Consider the following 14,666-nt stretch of genomic DNA (forward strand, 5'->3'; position numbering starts at 1 on the left):
GCAGACACTTGTTTGTATGGCAGAAGGTTAGCATAAGTACCCATTTAGACTTCCTGATGCCTTATCCCTCCCAGAGAACATGACCCAAGTTCAGAGAGTCAGAGTTGACCACAGCATGCAAAATGAGCAGCACGCAAAATGAGCAGCACATACAGCTGCAAGCCCAACTTCCAGCAGACGCTGCCCCCATTGCTGCCTTCCAGAAGCCCAGGGGACATAACAGAACAGGTGCTCCCGATTCCCACCAGCCACCATCAGAGATGGACCCTGGACTAGAGGTCCTCTCAGGCCCCTCCAAAACAAGTCTTATGAGGGTTTTGTAACTGGCCCAGGACCTCATTTCATGCTGCAGGCTGCCAGGCTTATAGATCTTCACCAACTACCTGGGGCAGACCTTTAAAAAGCCCTCTACATCCATGTGCCCTACTCGCACCCAAGACGCTGCACCCTATCCAAAGGCATTTCATACCCAAAACATTTAGCAGGTAGTGCTTGGTCTGATCTGCCACAGAATTGGAGGCCACGCAGGAATAGCGGCCAGCATCAGAAAGGGCTGCCTGAGTGATGTGCAGTGTGGACCCATCAGGGGAGATGGAGTACGTGTCTCCGCTAGTCACAGGATGGCCGTCTTTCAGCCAGGTGATCTTAGGCTGGGGGTTGCCTGTGCAGAGCAGAAAGCAGGTTTCAGCCTTTGTGCCAAATTTTTCCACTTCTGTGTGCGGTGTGGGTGGGGTCACTAGGCTGGCGCTCTGGAGCTTTTGTTGGAGGCAGGGACAGAAGCCCAAGTCCAGAATTACCGCAATCTGGATTTGGTTCTTAGAGGCTGCTAGATGAGCCAGCAAGAGAAAAGAAAACTGTCCTGAGTAGGAGGTGATTAATTACTCCTATCACCAAAGGAGAAATCAGATTATAGGAATTTTAGCTTTATTTGGGAAAGATTGAAGCTTATGTCCTTGAACAAGCTCCCAGCGTGGGCTCACTCCCCTACATCCAAAGCACTTCCCAGACTGCCCAATTGCAAAGCCAGGAACTATCTCAGGAAAGCTCTTCAGCCAGTCTTAGCTATTAGTGTGTCACCAATTGGAACAGAAGCCTGGGAGACCTCTGAAAAGATGAATAACTGCATATGGGGCACCAACCATTTGCTCAACGCGCCAAAGAGTTCTTCCCAACCCCTTCTCCAGCCTGTGCGTATCTCCCACTGCCCTGCACAAAGCTCACCTGAAGCCAGGCAGGACCAGGTGATGGGATGACCCTCGGGCACTTTGATGCTCTCTTCCTCATCCGCGCTCTCAACATGGGGAGGAACTAGGAACATAAGCCATCACGGATCTCAGCAGCCATCTAGCCTCACCAGGTCAAACAATAGCCTCTTAGCTCACATGCTAAGGCAGAAAAGACTCAGGAACTGCAGCTCCCAACAACATGCCCAGTCTTAACTCTGCCTGTTTGTGCAAGGGCGAAAGCTCTGATGCCCCACCAGAAGTCCTGCAGCAGGCAGAGACATCCCCTCCTTACCAAGGACCTCCACATGGAAATCCCTCCTGGCCTCCCCAGCCACATTGCTGGCCAGGCAGGAATAGAGGCCTCCATCCTGGGCTCGTGTGCGAGTGAGCCTCAGCATCCAGCCACCTGGAAACGCGAAGCAAAGAGGTCTCAGAGTCCTGATCCAGGGCATCTGCTCATCCTAGCAGTGCTCCTGCACTGCGGGAGCTCTGCTGCATTTAAACACATCAGCATTAGGGCAGAATGCAATCCCAGCACTCTCATCCCTCACCGTGTCCAGCATTCATGCCTCACCTGAGAGCACACGCGTGTGCTTGCCAGGGATGACAGGAGAGTTGTTCCAGAACCAGGTGACAGTGGGTGGGGGAACACCAGAGGCCTCGCAGGTCAGCGTCAGGGCTCCATGCAGAGACACACTGATGTTGGTTATTGATCCTGATCCTTGAATGAACTCAGGAGGAACTGGATGGACAGGAAAGGATGAACATCCATTTGCAAAGCAGCCTCCAAGAGAGCAGAAGAGCGAGGCAAAGGGGGCAAACTGAGAACTCTACTTGTTCCCATCTTCATGCCTGCATAGTTTGAGGACAAAAGCCCAGAAAGACCATTACCATCTCCTGAGGCTGTAGACTTCAGAGGTGTTATGGGACAGGAGACCCATAGCAAGTAGGTGCCATCTCCCTGCACACCCAAACCCACGCTTACAGGCATGACACCGAGACAGCCACATGCCCCGAGCAGCCTCATTCCTTTTCCAGCTCAAGTGCTTGGTTCCTTGAGTCCTTGGAAAGCAGATGACTGTAAAGCATGAGGTGGTCTTCTTTGCTGGCACCAGAAAAAACCTCCTACCACAGACTGAGGGAGCCACTTTTGCCACTACGTTGCCTGGAGCTTCTCCCTCCTATCCAAAGATCCTGCTGCCTCTCAGCTTCTTGTCCGCTCTTGGGCTCCGCCAGATGTGTGGTGGAGCATCACAAGCCCTCTCAAGCCTGCCTGCTTCCACATACCCCAGCAGCGAGCCCCTGCCTGCATCCTTACCATGCACGGACACATCAAACTCCCTCTCTTCCTGCCCCACCGCATTCGTTGCCAGGCAAACGTAGTGTCCCGAATGGGTGACCTCCGCCTGTGGGATGCGCAGTCGCCTCCCCTGGTCTGTAAGGAGAAGCCCGTCCCCATTCACCACAGGCTGCCCGTCTTTCACCCAAGTCACTGTGGGCGATGGTGTTCCCACGGCCTCGCACTCCAAAACCGTCTCACCAGCCTTGACCACAGAAACCTTCCTCAGGGCTTTGCTGCTGCCTCGGATCCTCGGCAGCGCTGTGGGCAAGAGGGACACAGGGCAGAGGCGATGCTGTAAAAACTCCCCTAGGTCTATGTAAGCAGATATAAAAGCACCATCGATCTATATGGTGGCAGCAGCAGCAGCAGGGCAAAGCAAATCCAAGTGGGTGCAATTAGTGCAATTGGGCTGCCAGAGCAAATACAAGCTGACCAGCTTGGAGCCAAGAAAGAAACTGGAGGGACAAAGACAACCCATTTGGCATCATGCTTTCCAGGAACACCAAGGCAGCAGACAACGGCCATGAACGCTCAGGTCCAGCCGGACCCTGGATTGAAACAGATTGTGGCTTGCTCAGACACACAGCTTAGGAGAGGCAGGCCTCAGTGCCAGAGCCTAGGCATCCACATGCAGGAGCATCTGTGGCTGCTGGTGCAGAGCCCTGAGTCTTCAGCACCTTCCCCAACTCACCGTGCACCCCTAAGTGATACTCCTTGCTGCTGCTGCCAGCGGCATTCCTGCACTCACACGTGTATGACCCCTTGTCTGCCAGCCGCACCTTCTCAATGTAGAGCATCCTCCCTCCTGCAGAGACCAGCTCCAGGCTCCCTGGCTTGGTGGAGAGGAGCTCACCTGTCCGAGGAAGTGGGAAGACCAGCCTTTTCTCAGGCTCCCAGCAGAACCAGCTCCCTACCCGTCAGCATCTAAGGGATAGCTGGATACTGCTCACAGTAAAGCACCTCTTGCTCCAAGAGGATCAGTGTGCAGTGATTTTATGCTTAACTATGTCAGGAGCAGAAAGCCCCAAGAAATAGGCTCAAAACCAGCTCTGAGATCTAGCCCAGCGTTTGCTAGTACAAGCAGCCCTCATCCTGTGCAATGGGCATCACCCACAAGGATCCCACCTTGGGTGGGTCAACATCTGGAAAAGGTGGGATGAGGTTCAGGAAAAAGACCCTACCGTCCTTCCACCAGGTCAGGGTGGGGAAGGGGATCCCGTGGCACTCGCAGGCCAGCTGGACAACCTGCCCTTCCAGCACCGACACGGCGGCGGGCTCTGCCGAGGAGAACGACGGGGGCACTGCAAGACACAAGAGGAGCAGCTACCTGACGATCAGGCCGTGGGCACAGCCACCAGGATGATGGAGCCAAGTGCAACGCCAGGACAGCTGGCTGGGCAATACGCGCTCGGGGAACAGTGCCGTTGAGCCCCATGGGGGACTCAACTCTGCTTGCTACCCGCCACTCACGGCTCCCCTGGGTCTTATGCAAGCTGCTAGTAACTGGCAAGACTCCACCGCTCTGCACTGGCTCCATGTAGAAACAATAATATTGACTTTCCAGCTATTAAATAGGAGAGATACTTTTGATTGCACGTGGCCTACAGCACAAGACGACCGAGCATCCTGCGCCAGCCACAGTCAGGCCGAGTTCAGGTTGGCCAGACACAGCCTTATTAGGTAGCACTACTCACTGTGAAGGTTAGCTAACACTTTCCATTATCAGCCCTTGTTTTCAGTTGCTTATAATTAGAACGAGCTGGAAAATGGTAACTCCTTCCCATGAGGGATATTAGTTTTTGGAAGAAAAAACCCAACACCCAGAAACGCCCGAAAAACAAAAAACAGCAGAACCCAAACAATCCATCTGAGCCAGGACAGCAGGCCAAACATGCAAGCGTTTCCCTGGGAAGGGATTTTAAGAACAAACCCATATCGGGAGAACTGGATTTTTTCCATTCCCTGGCTACCTGCCTGCAGGACATCCACCAACTGGCCTAAGGCATCCCTGAGAAAAGCCAGGCCCTGCCTCAGCTCTCCAGCTAGCTGAGGACATGCTGCACCGGCTGCGAAGCTGCAAGGATGTTTGACTTCAGCAAGCAAACGGCTGGTTCCCATCTTGGTAGCAGCCTAGGAACCACCATTAGCATCTTCCTGACTTGGGCAGGGGGAGGGAAGGGAGTCAATGCTTCCAGAAACCTCTCTGCTGTTCAAGTGCAAAGAAGTGACAGAGAAGCCCTGGCAATGGCAGGGAAATATTTTTACTCTCTTGCCAAATTTTAGAAAGATAACTTCCCCATCATCACTGAAATCTTCCCAAAGGAAGACTCGTGCAAACATTGGCTTTTTTCCTCTGACACCTAGTCTCAAAGGGGATTCCCTACCAGCTCCAGCTGCATCATTTTGCAGAGCCTTAACCTTTGGGCTTAATATTTTCCAAGGCAGTGAACTACTTCAGCTGCGTATTACACATATATATGCATACATACACACACACACACACACACACATGTGCGTATGTATTATATTTTCCCCTAATGGGATGCTTCAGCTGAAACAGCCCTTACCCCACACATCGAGGTTGTAGTGATTCTGTGAGTGGCCCAGGTGGCTGGATGTCTCGCACGTGTACCTGCCCGCATCCTGCACGTCAACTCGCTTGATCTGTGGCAACAAGCAATGCTGAAGCACTCACTCTCCCTGGCTTTCTTTGGGGGCAGAGAGTACTAAGATGCTCTGCAGCAGAGCTGGAGCCTGCGTGACCCCTCAGCCAGACAGGGATTTTGGGCTGGTGCTGTCTGAAGCCTTTGGGGCTCAGGACAAGGAGCATGCTCAGGGCTTAGACAGGGCTGAGAGCAACCCTTTCAGCTGTGGTCAACAGGAAGGGAGGCCCCTCATCCCCTTCTGCCCCCTCCCAAGGGCAGGCATGAGGGAGACGAGGGTCTTGGCAGCCCCACTTCCCCTCCCATCCTCTGCAATGCTCTGAAATGTCACCTGGAGCGTGGTCCCCTCCACAGACAGCTGCACTCCTGGCTTTGGCATGAGCAAGTGCCCGTCCTTCAGCCAGCGGGACCCCTGAGGAGCTACCCCAGGAGCCAAGCACTCCAAGGCTGCTGACTGGTTGACGAGGACAGAGATGTTCTGCTCCTCGCCCAAGGCAGTGGGTGGCACTGGAAAACAACCACCCCCAGAGAAGATCAACAGGGAAACGCCTTCCTGAAACTATCTGCTTAGTTAGGGTGTCCTGGCTGCACTGCCCCATCCCACCTCCTTCCCAGGCACTGATCACCAACACTTCTATGCACTACCCAGGGAGGGGACGTCAGAGCAGCTCCATACCCCCCGCCCCGGCTGTTCAAGGGGACCCACAGCAGCCACGAGTGTCACCTCTGAGCCTCATGGCCAGCAGCTGCAAGGAGGGAAGGCAGCCCTGGCGGTGCCTGCAGGTGCACAGGGAGGGCTGTACTTACACCGCACCTTGAGGGTAGCCTCCTGCCTGTCCTCTCCCACAACGCTGCTGGCCACGCACACATACGTCCCCGAGTCCAGAAGGCGAGCAGCTGGCAGGGACAGCACACGCCCCCCGGAGATGATCTGTGCTCCCCCCAGGTCCGGAAACAGAAACAATCCAGATGAGCAGAAAAAACAGAAACGTGCAGCCAGCGGGGCTGCAAGCCAGCAAACAGGAATAGGGAAACAGACTGGCATAAGCCTGCCCTTAGCCTGTCCTTGCTGCATCTCTGCAGGCCCTCCTGTGCAGCAGGCTCACTGCTCCCCTCCTTGGCTGGGGAGCCCAGCCCAGGTGCAGAGTTCATGCTTCCCAGGTAGAGTCCTGGACTGAGCGCAGGGACCGGTCTGGGCAATATTGCATCCGCTCAGCCATGGCAATGTGGTTGTTAAAAGTCAGAATGGGGAAGGAGAACATCTTTGCATGGCCTGGAGGGACATTCCCAGCAAGTAGCTCCGTTTTAGGGAGTCTCACCTGTGGCCCATCTGCCACCATGCTGGACACGGGATTGCCATCCTTCAACCACAGCAGGACCGGGGCAGGGACCCCCATGGCGTCACACTCCAACTTCACCGGCTCATTCATCATCACAGTCATGGGGCTGGGGCCAGATATAATTCGCGGGGGCACTGGGGAAGCCAAAACAAGCACTGAGCATCACCAGAAATACTGGGATGAAAAAGGGAGGGATGGTGGCTGAGGCAGGAGGTACAGCAAGAGTGCCATGATGTGGACCAGCCCTTAGGGCCCAGGCTTTCTGGGATATTAGCTAGGACGGACATGGAGAGGGGAGGATTTCATGACTGGAATCCACTGGGGTGGCACTGCCTTCTGCAATCGGAGCAGAGAACAGGGTCTCCACTTAAACTATCTTCCATACATAGAGAAGCATGTACCCAAGGGCTGGGATGGACCAATTGGCCCTGTGCACCCGTGAGGGGCTGCCGGGGGGCAGTGCCCAGCTCTCAGACATCTGCAGTCCTTGCCCCCCTTGCAGCAGACTCACCGGTCACCTGCAGGCTGTACCAGAGCTCGGTGCTACCAGCCATGTTGGAGGCCACACAGCGGTAGCTCCCAGAGTCGGAGGTCTGGGCACGCTGGATCTCCAAGCACTTCCCACCTCCAGACAGGGCCAGGCCTGGCCCAGCCAAGAGCTGCTCAGATCCCTTGTACCAGGCTATATCTGGAAGGGAAGCAGAGAGCTGAGCTAGAAGGAGCAACACTGCCTTCCCTTTCCACCAAGAGGGCAGCAAAGCAACCATATCTCCCAGGTAGGCGGCCTTCATTATTCAGGGGCACACTATGCTGCACAGCTTCCCCTTACTCCTCAGCTCAGATACCTCACCTATTGTTAGTCTAGCGTGGTACGCAGGAGACAAGGGTTTCAGACCTTGGAAATTTCTGAGATTCATGCTCAACCCTCCATTAAAGCTTGGGCTGTAATACTGAGTTTTCCAGTCAGCCCCTGACACCTTTATTCCCTAACAAGTGTCCAACATCTCGCCCTGCAGCCATTGAGGTGTCCACAAACAGCCTCGGGGCTGGAAGCAGGGACACTGACTTGTCAGGGGAAAGAGGAGCCCAGGGAAAACTGAGGTGCAAGTAAGAGCCAAGGGAGAAGACTGACTTACCAGGAGCTGGCACCCCAGAGGCCAGGCACTGCAAGGATGCTGTGGCGTTCTCCAGGACGGTCACATTCAACTCACTAGGCTCGATGTTTGGAGGCACTGCAACCCAGCACTGGCAGTCATCAGCTCTGCATGGCCCGCACCGGCTGCAGCCGCGCAGGAGGAGATGGCCACGCACACAGAGAGCTTGCAGCATGCCCTTGGTCTCGACAGAGCAACGGGCTGGGAGTCGGATGGCTGCACTTGCTCCCTGCTCTGGGACTGCGACGTGTTGGATAGAGCAGCAGAGAGGACACCCGAGTCCCTGGCTTAGCTCTGCCCCGGGTGGGTGCCCAGCCCTGGACAAACTGCTTTGTCTCACTCTCTTTTGCGAGGGTTCAGGCCTAGTCTGTGAGGGGCTGCAGGATGGCTGGCAGGGGTGCACCTAGCTCCTGTGCCATGCCACTGCTGCTCACCGAGTCAGCCTTGCTAGCCGAAGGCCAGCAGGGAAAGGATCAGGATTTATGGCCCTGCTTCCCTGGGTTGATTTGTCCCCCGGGAAGAGATATTTCATTCTGGCAGGATCTCAGCTCCCTGCCTGGTTTCTCACCTAGGACCTTCAGCATCACATCTTGCTTGTCCTCCCCAGCGGGGTTCACTGCAACACAGGAATAGACTCCTTCATCCATCAAGTCAGCCTTCTCAATCTAGAGGCAGGAGAGGGGATTCCTGATTAGGGTCAGTCACACACAAGCCCAAACCAGGTCCCCTCTGCTGAAAACAGGAGCAGGGGACCTTTACTCCCCACTCATTGGAGCCTCACCTACCCCTCCAGAACCCTTCACAACACCTCTGATGTGGCTTTCCAGCTTGGCTTTCCTACGCCTGCTATCCCAGGGCTGGGTTTCTCCTCCAAACTTTTGGCCAGCCCAGCAGCCAGCAAAGCAGGGTTTGCCCAGCAAGCATGCGGCAGAGGCCTTGCCCATTAGCTGTCGCGTCCTCAGCCCGCTCTGAGCTGGGAGGTCTGCGTGCTCCAGAGAATGCAAAACCCTAACGTGACATCCCACCTGCCCCGTCCAAGGGGATCTATGTGCCCCATCTCGCCAGGACCAGTGCTTCAGCTCAGACCCTGCCATAAAATATCCCGCAGCACACAGCTCTGCATCAGCACTTCTGTATTTGACCCTGGTCCCAAGCGTAGCCTCCCTACCTGGAAGAAGTGGCCTGTGGCTGGCAAGAGGACCCCATCCTTCCACCAGCTGAGCTGCGGAGGTGGTGTGCCAGCGGCCAGGCACTGAAGGGTCACTGGCTGCCGGAGGGCCACGCTGAGGCCCTTTCCCTCCATGATGCTGACCGACGGGCGCTCTAGCCAGGGGAGGGAAAGATAAAGTGGGGCCGGGGAGATTTCTTCTACCAGGAAGCATCCACGAGTGCTTTCCATTCCTTTTCCCTGTTTCCCCCTTTGACCAGCCACCTCCTCTCCAGCACACAGGAAGCGTAGCGAGTCTCTCCCCACGTGCTCTGCTCACCTTGCACTGATACCTGCACCTCTGCCTGGGCTCCACCAGCCTCGTTGCTGCCCTGGCAGATGTAGAGCCCTTCGTCGTTGAGCCTTACGTGGGGAATCAGCAGAGTCCTGCCGTCCTCAGACACCACTGCTCCGTCCAGTTCACCCAGCGGGTGGCCGTTCTTCAGCCACCTGCAACAAGGGGAGCAGGCAACAAGTCCTCAGCCCACCCCCTGTTTCTGCCCACCAAAGAGGAAACTGGTGTACAGCAGGGTGCTAACAGTGAGGACTGTGTGAGCATCTCCTGAAAAGGGGCTGGCAGTGCAGGATCCTGGAGGCAAGGAACAGAAATGAACGCCTCCCTTCACAAAGTCATTGCAGGAAGTTTTTGTCCAGCTTCTTCTGAGGGATATTTCCCTCTCTTTACTGGATATATCCCCTGGGGATTGGTGAGGAGGTAGTGGGAGATATTTCCAAAAGAAGAAGCTCTGCGCCCTAAGGGACACTCCAAGCCAGGGGTCCCCATTGCTCATCCTGATCCCCTTCTCAGTCACTGGCACAGCTTCATATGCCCAGCTGTGGAGCATCCCCAAGACCTTACACAGTCCCTAAAGGGAGCTCAGGGAGATGGAGGCAAGTTCCCCCCAGCTGTTCTGCGGTACTCACTGGATCTGGGGTGCAGGAAAGCCTGTGGCGTGGCAGTGAATCTGCAGAGAGTCATTGGCAATCACCATCAGGTGGCTTTCCTCATCGCTGATCAGCAGCTGGGGGGGAGCTGGGGGGGGGAAAGAGGACAACAGGCTAAAGACCACCCTCCACCCAGCCTTGGACCCTGGCATAGGACAGGATGCTGATCTAGGAAAAAGGGGGTAGCTAGGGGTTTGGAGGGTACAGTAGTACTCACAGCAGCTTGGAGCTGAGTTTGACTTACTGCACGCTTCTCTGTTCTCAAAGAAGCTGAAGTTTTAGGCCACCATCTTTGCATCCCCCTCCCTCCGCAGATGATGCGGTTAGAGGGGCAGATCTGGCTGGTCCATAAATCACTGTGGGCCCCCCCTCCAGCCAACCCAGGCTCTGCTGCAAGAGTCCAGACACTGTACCCTGAACTACCACCGTGTGCTGGACCACACTGTCGCCTGCCGGGCTGCTGGCTAAGCAGGTGTAGATCCCTGCTGAGCTCTCCGAAGCCTGTTCAACCCTCAGCAGCATGCCACCTCCCAGGAGCAGGGTCCCAGCGTCATCAGACAGTGGGACCCCGTCCTTAAGCCAGGTCAGGACGGGCAGGGGATTGCCACTGGCCGAGCAGAGGAGCTCCAAGGGCTGACCCGCCACCACCACATGATCTTCATCAGCCATGCCATCAACATTCGGCGGCACTGCAAGGGCAGAGGAGACAAAGGGAGTGTGAGCGCAAAGTACACAACTCAGATGCTATGGCTTTGTCTCCAAAGCTTACGGTAGTAGCAAGGGAGGCCCTGGGGAGCCTTGGGTGCCCATGCCATCTCCAGTTGGGCCAGGCTCCATCAGGGAACACCAGGACACAGTCCACAAGGCTCAGCCCGCAGGGAGATGGCAAGTTGGCTCAGCAGAAACTCAGAGTCACAGGTGAACCGGAACAGCCAAGGTCACTGGGGAAATCAGCTCCTAAAGCCAGCCCACTTCCCAGCAACAAGTGATATCATGCAGTGCATTTGCCATTTCACAGATCATCCCAGAAACACACATTTACATCTGCACTAACATGACTGAATATAGCCAACAGCCACCATAAAGCTGCTGAAGAGGAGACCAACAGAAAAAGGGCCTCTCTGAAAAAGCAAAGCACCAGCCAATGAGCCGTGAATGCTTCCTAGAGGAGCTGCTCTTGACAGCCAGCTATCTTCCTCTTTGCAAGCACATTAAGTGAGGAGACTGAGCCTTACCATAAACCTCAAGCCTCACAGCCCTCTCCGCTGTGCCCACAGGGTTGGTGGCCCGGCAGGTGTACAGCCCCGCATCTGTCACCTGGGCCGCGGTCAGCTGCAGGACACGTCCCCCTCTCAGGTAGGTGGTCTTTGCGCCGGAGATGAGAGGACGCCTGTCTTTGAACCATGTGATGCTGGGAGCCGGTGAGCCCTGTGCCTCGCAGGACAGCTCGCTGGAGTGATTCAGCAGCACCACCACCTCCACTGTCTTGTTAGAGTCCAGGATGAAGGGGGGAGCTGGCCACGCAAATGCAGGCAGAGATGTGACGTGGGGAGATCCTGGCCCACTGCCTGAGGCTATTTGCTCCCAAGGGCCTCAAAATATAACTCAAAATACCTGTATTCCCCCATGCATTGAAACCTACTGCCCTAAAAGCTACCTTACTTTACCGCATCAGGCTGTTTGGTGCAGAATCCTTTACGTGGGGGCAAAATCCACCCACAAGGACAGGTATCCTGGTTGCCTACAGCACTGGCTTGTCTACCCCAGCCCAGCCATTCCCAAAGAGGACAATATCCCACTGTCGTACACTGGTGAAATCCCCTCCCATCTTCCCCAGAGGCAGCCAGGAAGGTGAAAGGTTTGGGGAGCTGGATGTGAAGGAGGATTATTACACTAAGGGCAGCCAAGCACTTACTGAGAACGTGCAGTTGGAAAGCCTTGCTGTGCTGGCCAGCTTGGTTGAATGCTAAGCACTGATACCTCCCTTGGTGTTTTGGCTGGCTATCCTCGATCCTCAAGACCTGATCCTCTTCCAGGAGCTGGATGTGAAAGTCCACAGTGGGGAGAGGCCTCAAGGGAGAAAACGGTACAAAAATGAAGTCAGAACCAAGCATACAACAAGGGATGGAGTCCACAGGGTACGGAGCAATGGTACGAGGTCTTAGGAGTGTCCTTGGAGCCTTGGCCACGGCTCACTTACTGCCCATCCTTCAGCCACTCCACCTGGGGCGGGGGCACCCCTGAGGTCCGACACTCCAGCACTGCCTCGGAGCCCACCAGCACAGAGACGTTGTGAGGCCACCAGGGCCCTGACACTGTTGGAGGGACTGGGGTGCGGGAATGAAGAACAGAGGAGACTGAGCAGGAGGAAAGCACAGCTCCCCGCAAGCCACAAAGACCGGGGACAGGATGGTCAGATGGTACTGGACATGCTCGGGTTCTGCCACCCTCTTCACATCTTTGTGCTATTATCATAGGAAATAGGGAAGTAGAACGGGTACAGGAGATAATAGTAGGTTCAATAGTAGAGCAACCACCCAGGACCTCCTACCCATGGCCAAATCCAACAGAGACCTGCACTTGAAGTGGTGCAGAGCACAGGGACCTGCTAGTTTGTAGGGTGAGCATTTGGAGGGTCACTTTAACGAGTTCCTTACTATGCTGGGGCACGGGGTGACAGGGCACAGAAACTCCAAAGGGAAGGGAGTAAAGTTGTACTCAGTGGCCCCAACCTACCCTGCACATCTCTGGACTTCAGGAGAGCCCAGATAGAGGACTATTGCTCCCATGTGGGGCCACTTGCACATTAGAAGTGGACCAAGGGACCAGGACCCACCCCAGACTGGTCAGCCCCTGGCCAGCCGGCTGCACAATTTGTCCCTCCACTCTTTGAAGCCCTTCCTGACCCCATGGGTGCTCCTGCTGGATGCAGGGGGACAGGGACCTGAATCACCTAGAACAAGCAGGGTGAAGTGTCTGTGGGCCTCTCCAACCCTGTTCTCAGCTCTGCAGGTGTAGGACCCCGCATCCTCCTTCTGCACCTTGGAGAAGCGGAGGGCCTGGGCCCCATGGAGGAAGTGGAGGCCTCTGCCTTCCCCCACCTGCAGAAAGAGAGGGAGGGAAGGAGGTGTCAAGGACAGCTATTTGCACCCCAGAAAGGCATGAGGCTGTATCTCATCTTCCAGGAACTCACCAGCTGCCCATCTTTGTACCACACAACGGTGGGGACGGGGGTGCCGGAAACATTGCAATTCAGCGTCAGAGCCTGGCTGGCCACAGCAGAAATGTTCTCCTGCAGGCCACTTCCTGCCATCTTTGGTGGGGCTGAGGGAAGGCAAGAGCGATGACATCGCTGGGGACGCAAGATGACTTTTGGCTTCTTTGCTGATCTGCCCCCAGGTCCCCACATGCAGACGAGAAAATAGCCAGTTTATCCCACCACCCAGCCCCCACAGTGGTTCTCACCACTTATGCAGCAAGGATAGTGCTCATCCCATTTGGGCACATGGAGCACAACCCAACCAGGGGCATCTGATCTAGCCTGGAGGCCTTACATAGGAACAGTCTCCCCTGCTCGGACCCAGGGTGGGCCAGCATACCGTATACCAGCAGCCTGGTTGTCCGGCTCACGGAGCCCACTTCATTGGTTGCCAGGCAGGTATAATCCCCACTGTCGCTGGGCTGGACAGCTTGGATCGCAAGTGAGCCCTCATCCAGCACTGCAGCACCCGGCATGGTGCCCAGTACCTCCACTGAGTCCTTCAGCCAGACAACAGATGGCATGGGGGTCCCTGTGTGAATGCAAGGCAACGGATGTTCACATGAACACCCCATGTAGTACCAGCTATAGGTGCCCTATCTCCCACCAACAGGTCTCTCCACCAACATCCAACAGCTGTACAACATGCTGGGATGTCTGGAGAATCCACATCGATCCTCAGGACTCTCGGAGCCTGGCGTCTCATCAGTGTGCTGCCTTGCCTGGCAAAGGCTAGCACGCTTCCCTGCTCCTCCTCAGAGATCCCACTGCTGCTTAAGGGCATCCTCTTTCTCAGTTTGCACAGCTCCCCACAGCACGGATCCAGACTCCCCCTTCACGCATACGCGCTCTCCCCTCATCTCTGCCCCAGTTGCCCGTAGGCCTCATCCACACACGTGGAGCCCCGAGGGCCATGCCGCAGGCATCCCCTGTACAGTGCGTCACAGCCACACGATGGTGCTCCTTATGCAGCGCTGCAGCCCAGCACCCGGCAGCGCCCGCAGGCCCAGGCACTGCAGGGAAGTGGCCTGCCATGTGCAGAGCCATGGCTCCATCAGCCACCACCACCCAACCCACAGACCACTTTTTGCAGTACATTTTTTGTTCTGGGAAAAGTAAAAATAAATACATAAAAAGCAGACTAGACTCCTCATTTCCAGCTGCTGCTGCAGGTTCTGAGGCTTTTCCTTGCCCGGAACAGCTAGAAAGCAGCACAGGCAGCTGGAGACAAGTCACAGGAACGCAGGTCTATAACACGCACCAGCTCTGCACAGGCTACCCAGGCATGATCAGGCGCTTCAGCGTGTTCCTGCTAGCTTTGCACTGATCAGCTATTTCTGCACCATCTACCTGTTACCAAAGCAGGGAGCGCCAGAGTTCGGGCTTGAACCCAAAGAAAGGAGCACAAGAGCATGGCAGTAAGGAAGGAGAGAGGATATGTAAGCAGAAAAGATGCCTGTACAGGATTTTGGCTCATTCCCAAACCCAGACCAAGGCTCATAACCCATCTGCAAGAGGTCTGAACAGCCC

At 55.7% G+C, this 14,666-nt stretch overlaps 1 protein-coding gene across 1 annotated transcript in view; it reads right to left on the bottom strand.

The window, feature by feature from the left end:
* Nucleotides 1-14,666, bottom strand: part of HMCN2 (hemicentin 2) — a 56,257-nt gene that overhangs the window by 20,308 nt on the left and 21,283 nt on the right. Inside the window, exons 26-49 of the mRNA XM_068914987.1 lie at nucleotides 13,477-13,668; nucleotides 13,071-13,201; nucleotides 12,831-12,978; nucleotides 12,078-12,204; nucleotides 11,793-11,947; nucleotides 11,113-11,391; nucleotides 10,291-10,566; nucleotides 9,857-9,965; nucleotides 9,213-9,382; nucleotides 8,894-9,048; nucleotides 8,294-8,390; nucleotides 7,708-7,803; nucleotides 7,083-7,259; nucleotides 6,551-6,705; nucleotides 6,039-6,162; nucleotides 5,563-5,738; nucleotides 5,136-5,232; nucleotides 3,750-3,869; nucleotides 3,260-3,421; nucleotides 2,545-2,826; nucleotides 1,801-1,968; nucleotides 1,519-1,632; nucleotides 1,222-1,308; nucleotides 470-661 (exon numbers count right to left, since the gene is read on the bottom strand). Of these exons, the coding sequence (XP_068771088.1) occupies nucleotides 470-661; nucleotides 1,222-1,308; nucleotides 1,519-1,632; nucleotides 1,801-1,968; nucleotides 2,545-2,826; nucleotides 3,260-3,421; nucleotides 3,750-3,869; nucleotides 5,136-5,232; nucleotides 5,563-5,738; nucleotides 6,039-6,162; nucleotides 6,551-6,705; nucleotides 7,083-7,259; nucleotides 7,708-7,803; nucleotides 8,294-8,390; nucleotides 8,894-9,048; nucleotides 9,213-9,382; nucleotides 9,857-9,965; nucleotides 10,291-10,566; nucleotides 11,113-11,391; nucleotides 11,793-11,947; nucleotides 12,078-12,204; nucleotides 12,831-12,978; nucleotides 13,071-13,201; nucleotides 13,477-13,668 (3,789 nt within the window). The remainder of the gene's footprint in view (nucleotides 1-469; nucleotides 662-1,221; nucleotides 1,309-1,518; nucleotides 1,633-1,800; nucleotides 1,969-2,544; nucleotides 2,827-3,259; nucleotides 3,422-3,749; nucleotides 3,870-5,135; nucleotides 5,233-5,562; nucleotides 5,739-6,038; nucleotides 6,163-6,550; nucleotides 6,706-7,082; nucleotides 7,260-7,707; nucleotides 7,804-8,293; nucleotides 8,391-8,893; nucleotides 9,049-9,212; nucleotides 9,383-9,856; nucleotides 9,966-10,290; nucleotides 10,567-11,112; nucleotides 11,392-11,792; nucleotides 11,948-12,077; nucleotides 12,205-12,830; nucleotides 12,979-13,070; nucleotides 13,202-13,476; nucleotides 13,669-14,666) is intronic.

This window comes from Struthio camelus, chromosome 20 (genome assembly GCF_040807025.1).
Source record: "Struthio camelus isolate bStrCam1 chromosome 20, bStrCam1.hap1, whole genome shotgun sequence".
Lineage (NCBI taxonomy): Eukaryota > Metazoa > Chordata > Aves > Struthioniformes > Struthionidae > Struthio > Struthio camelus.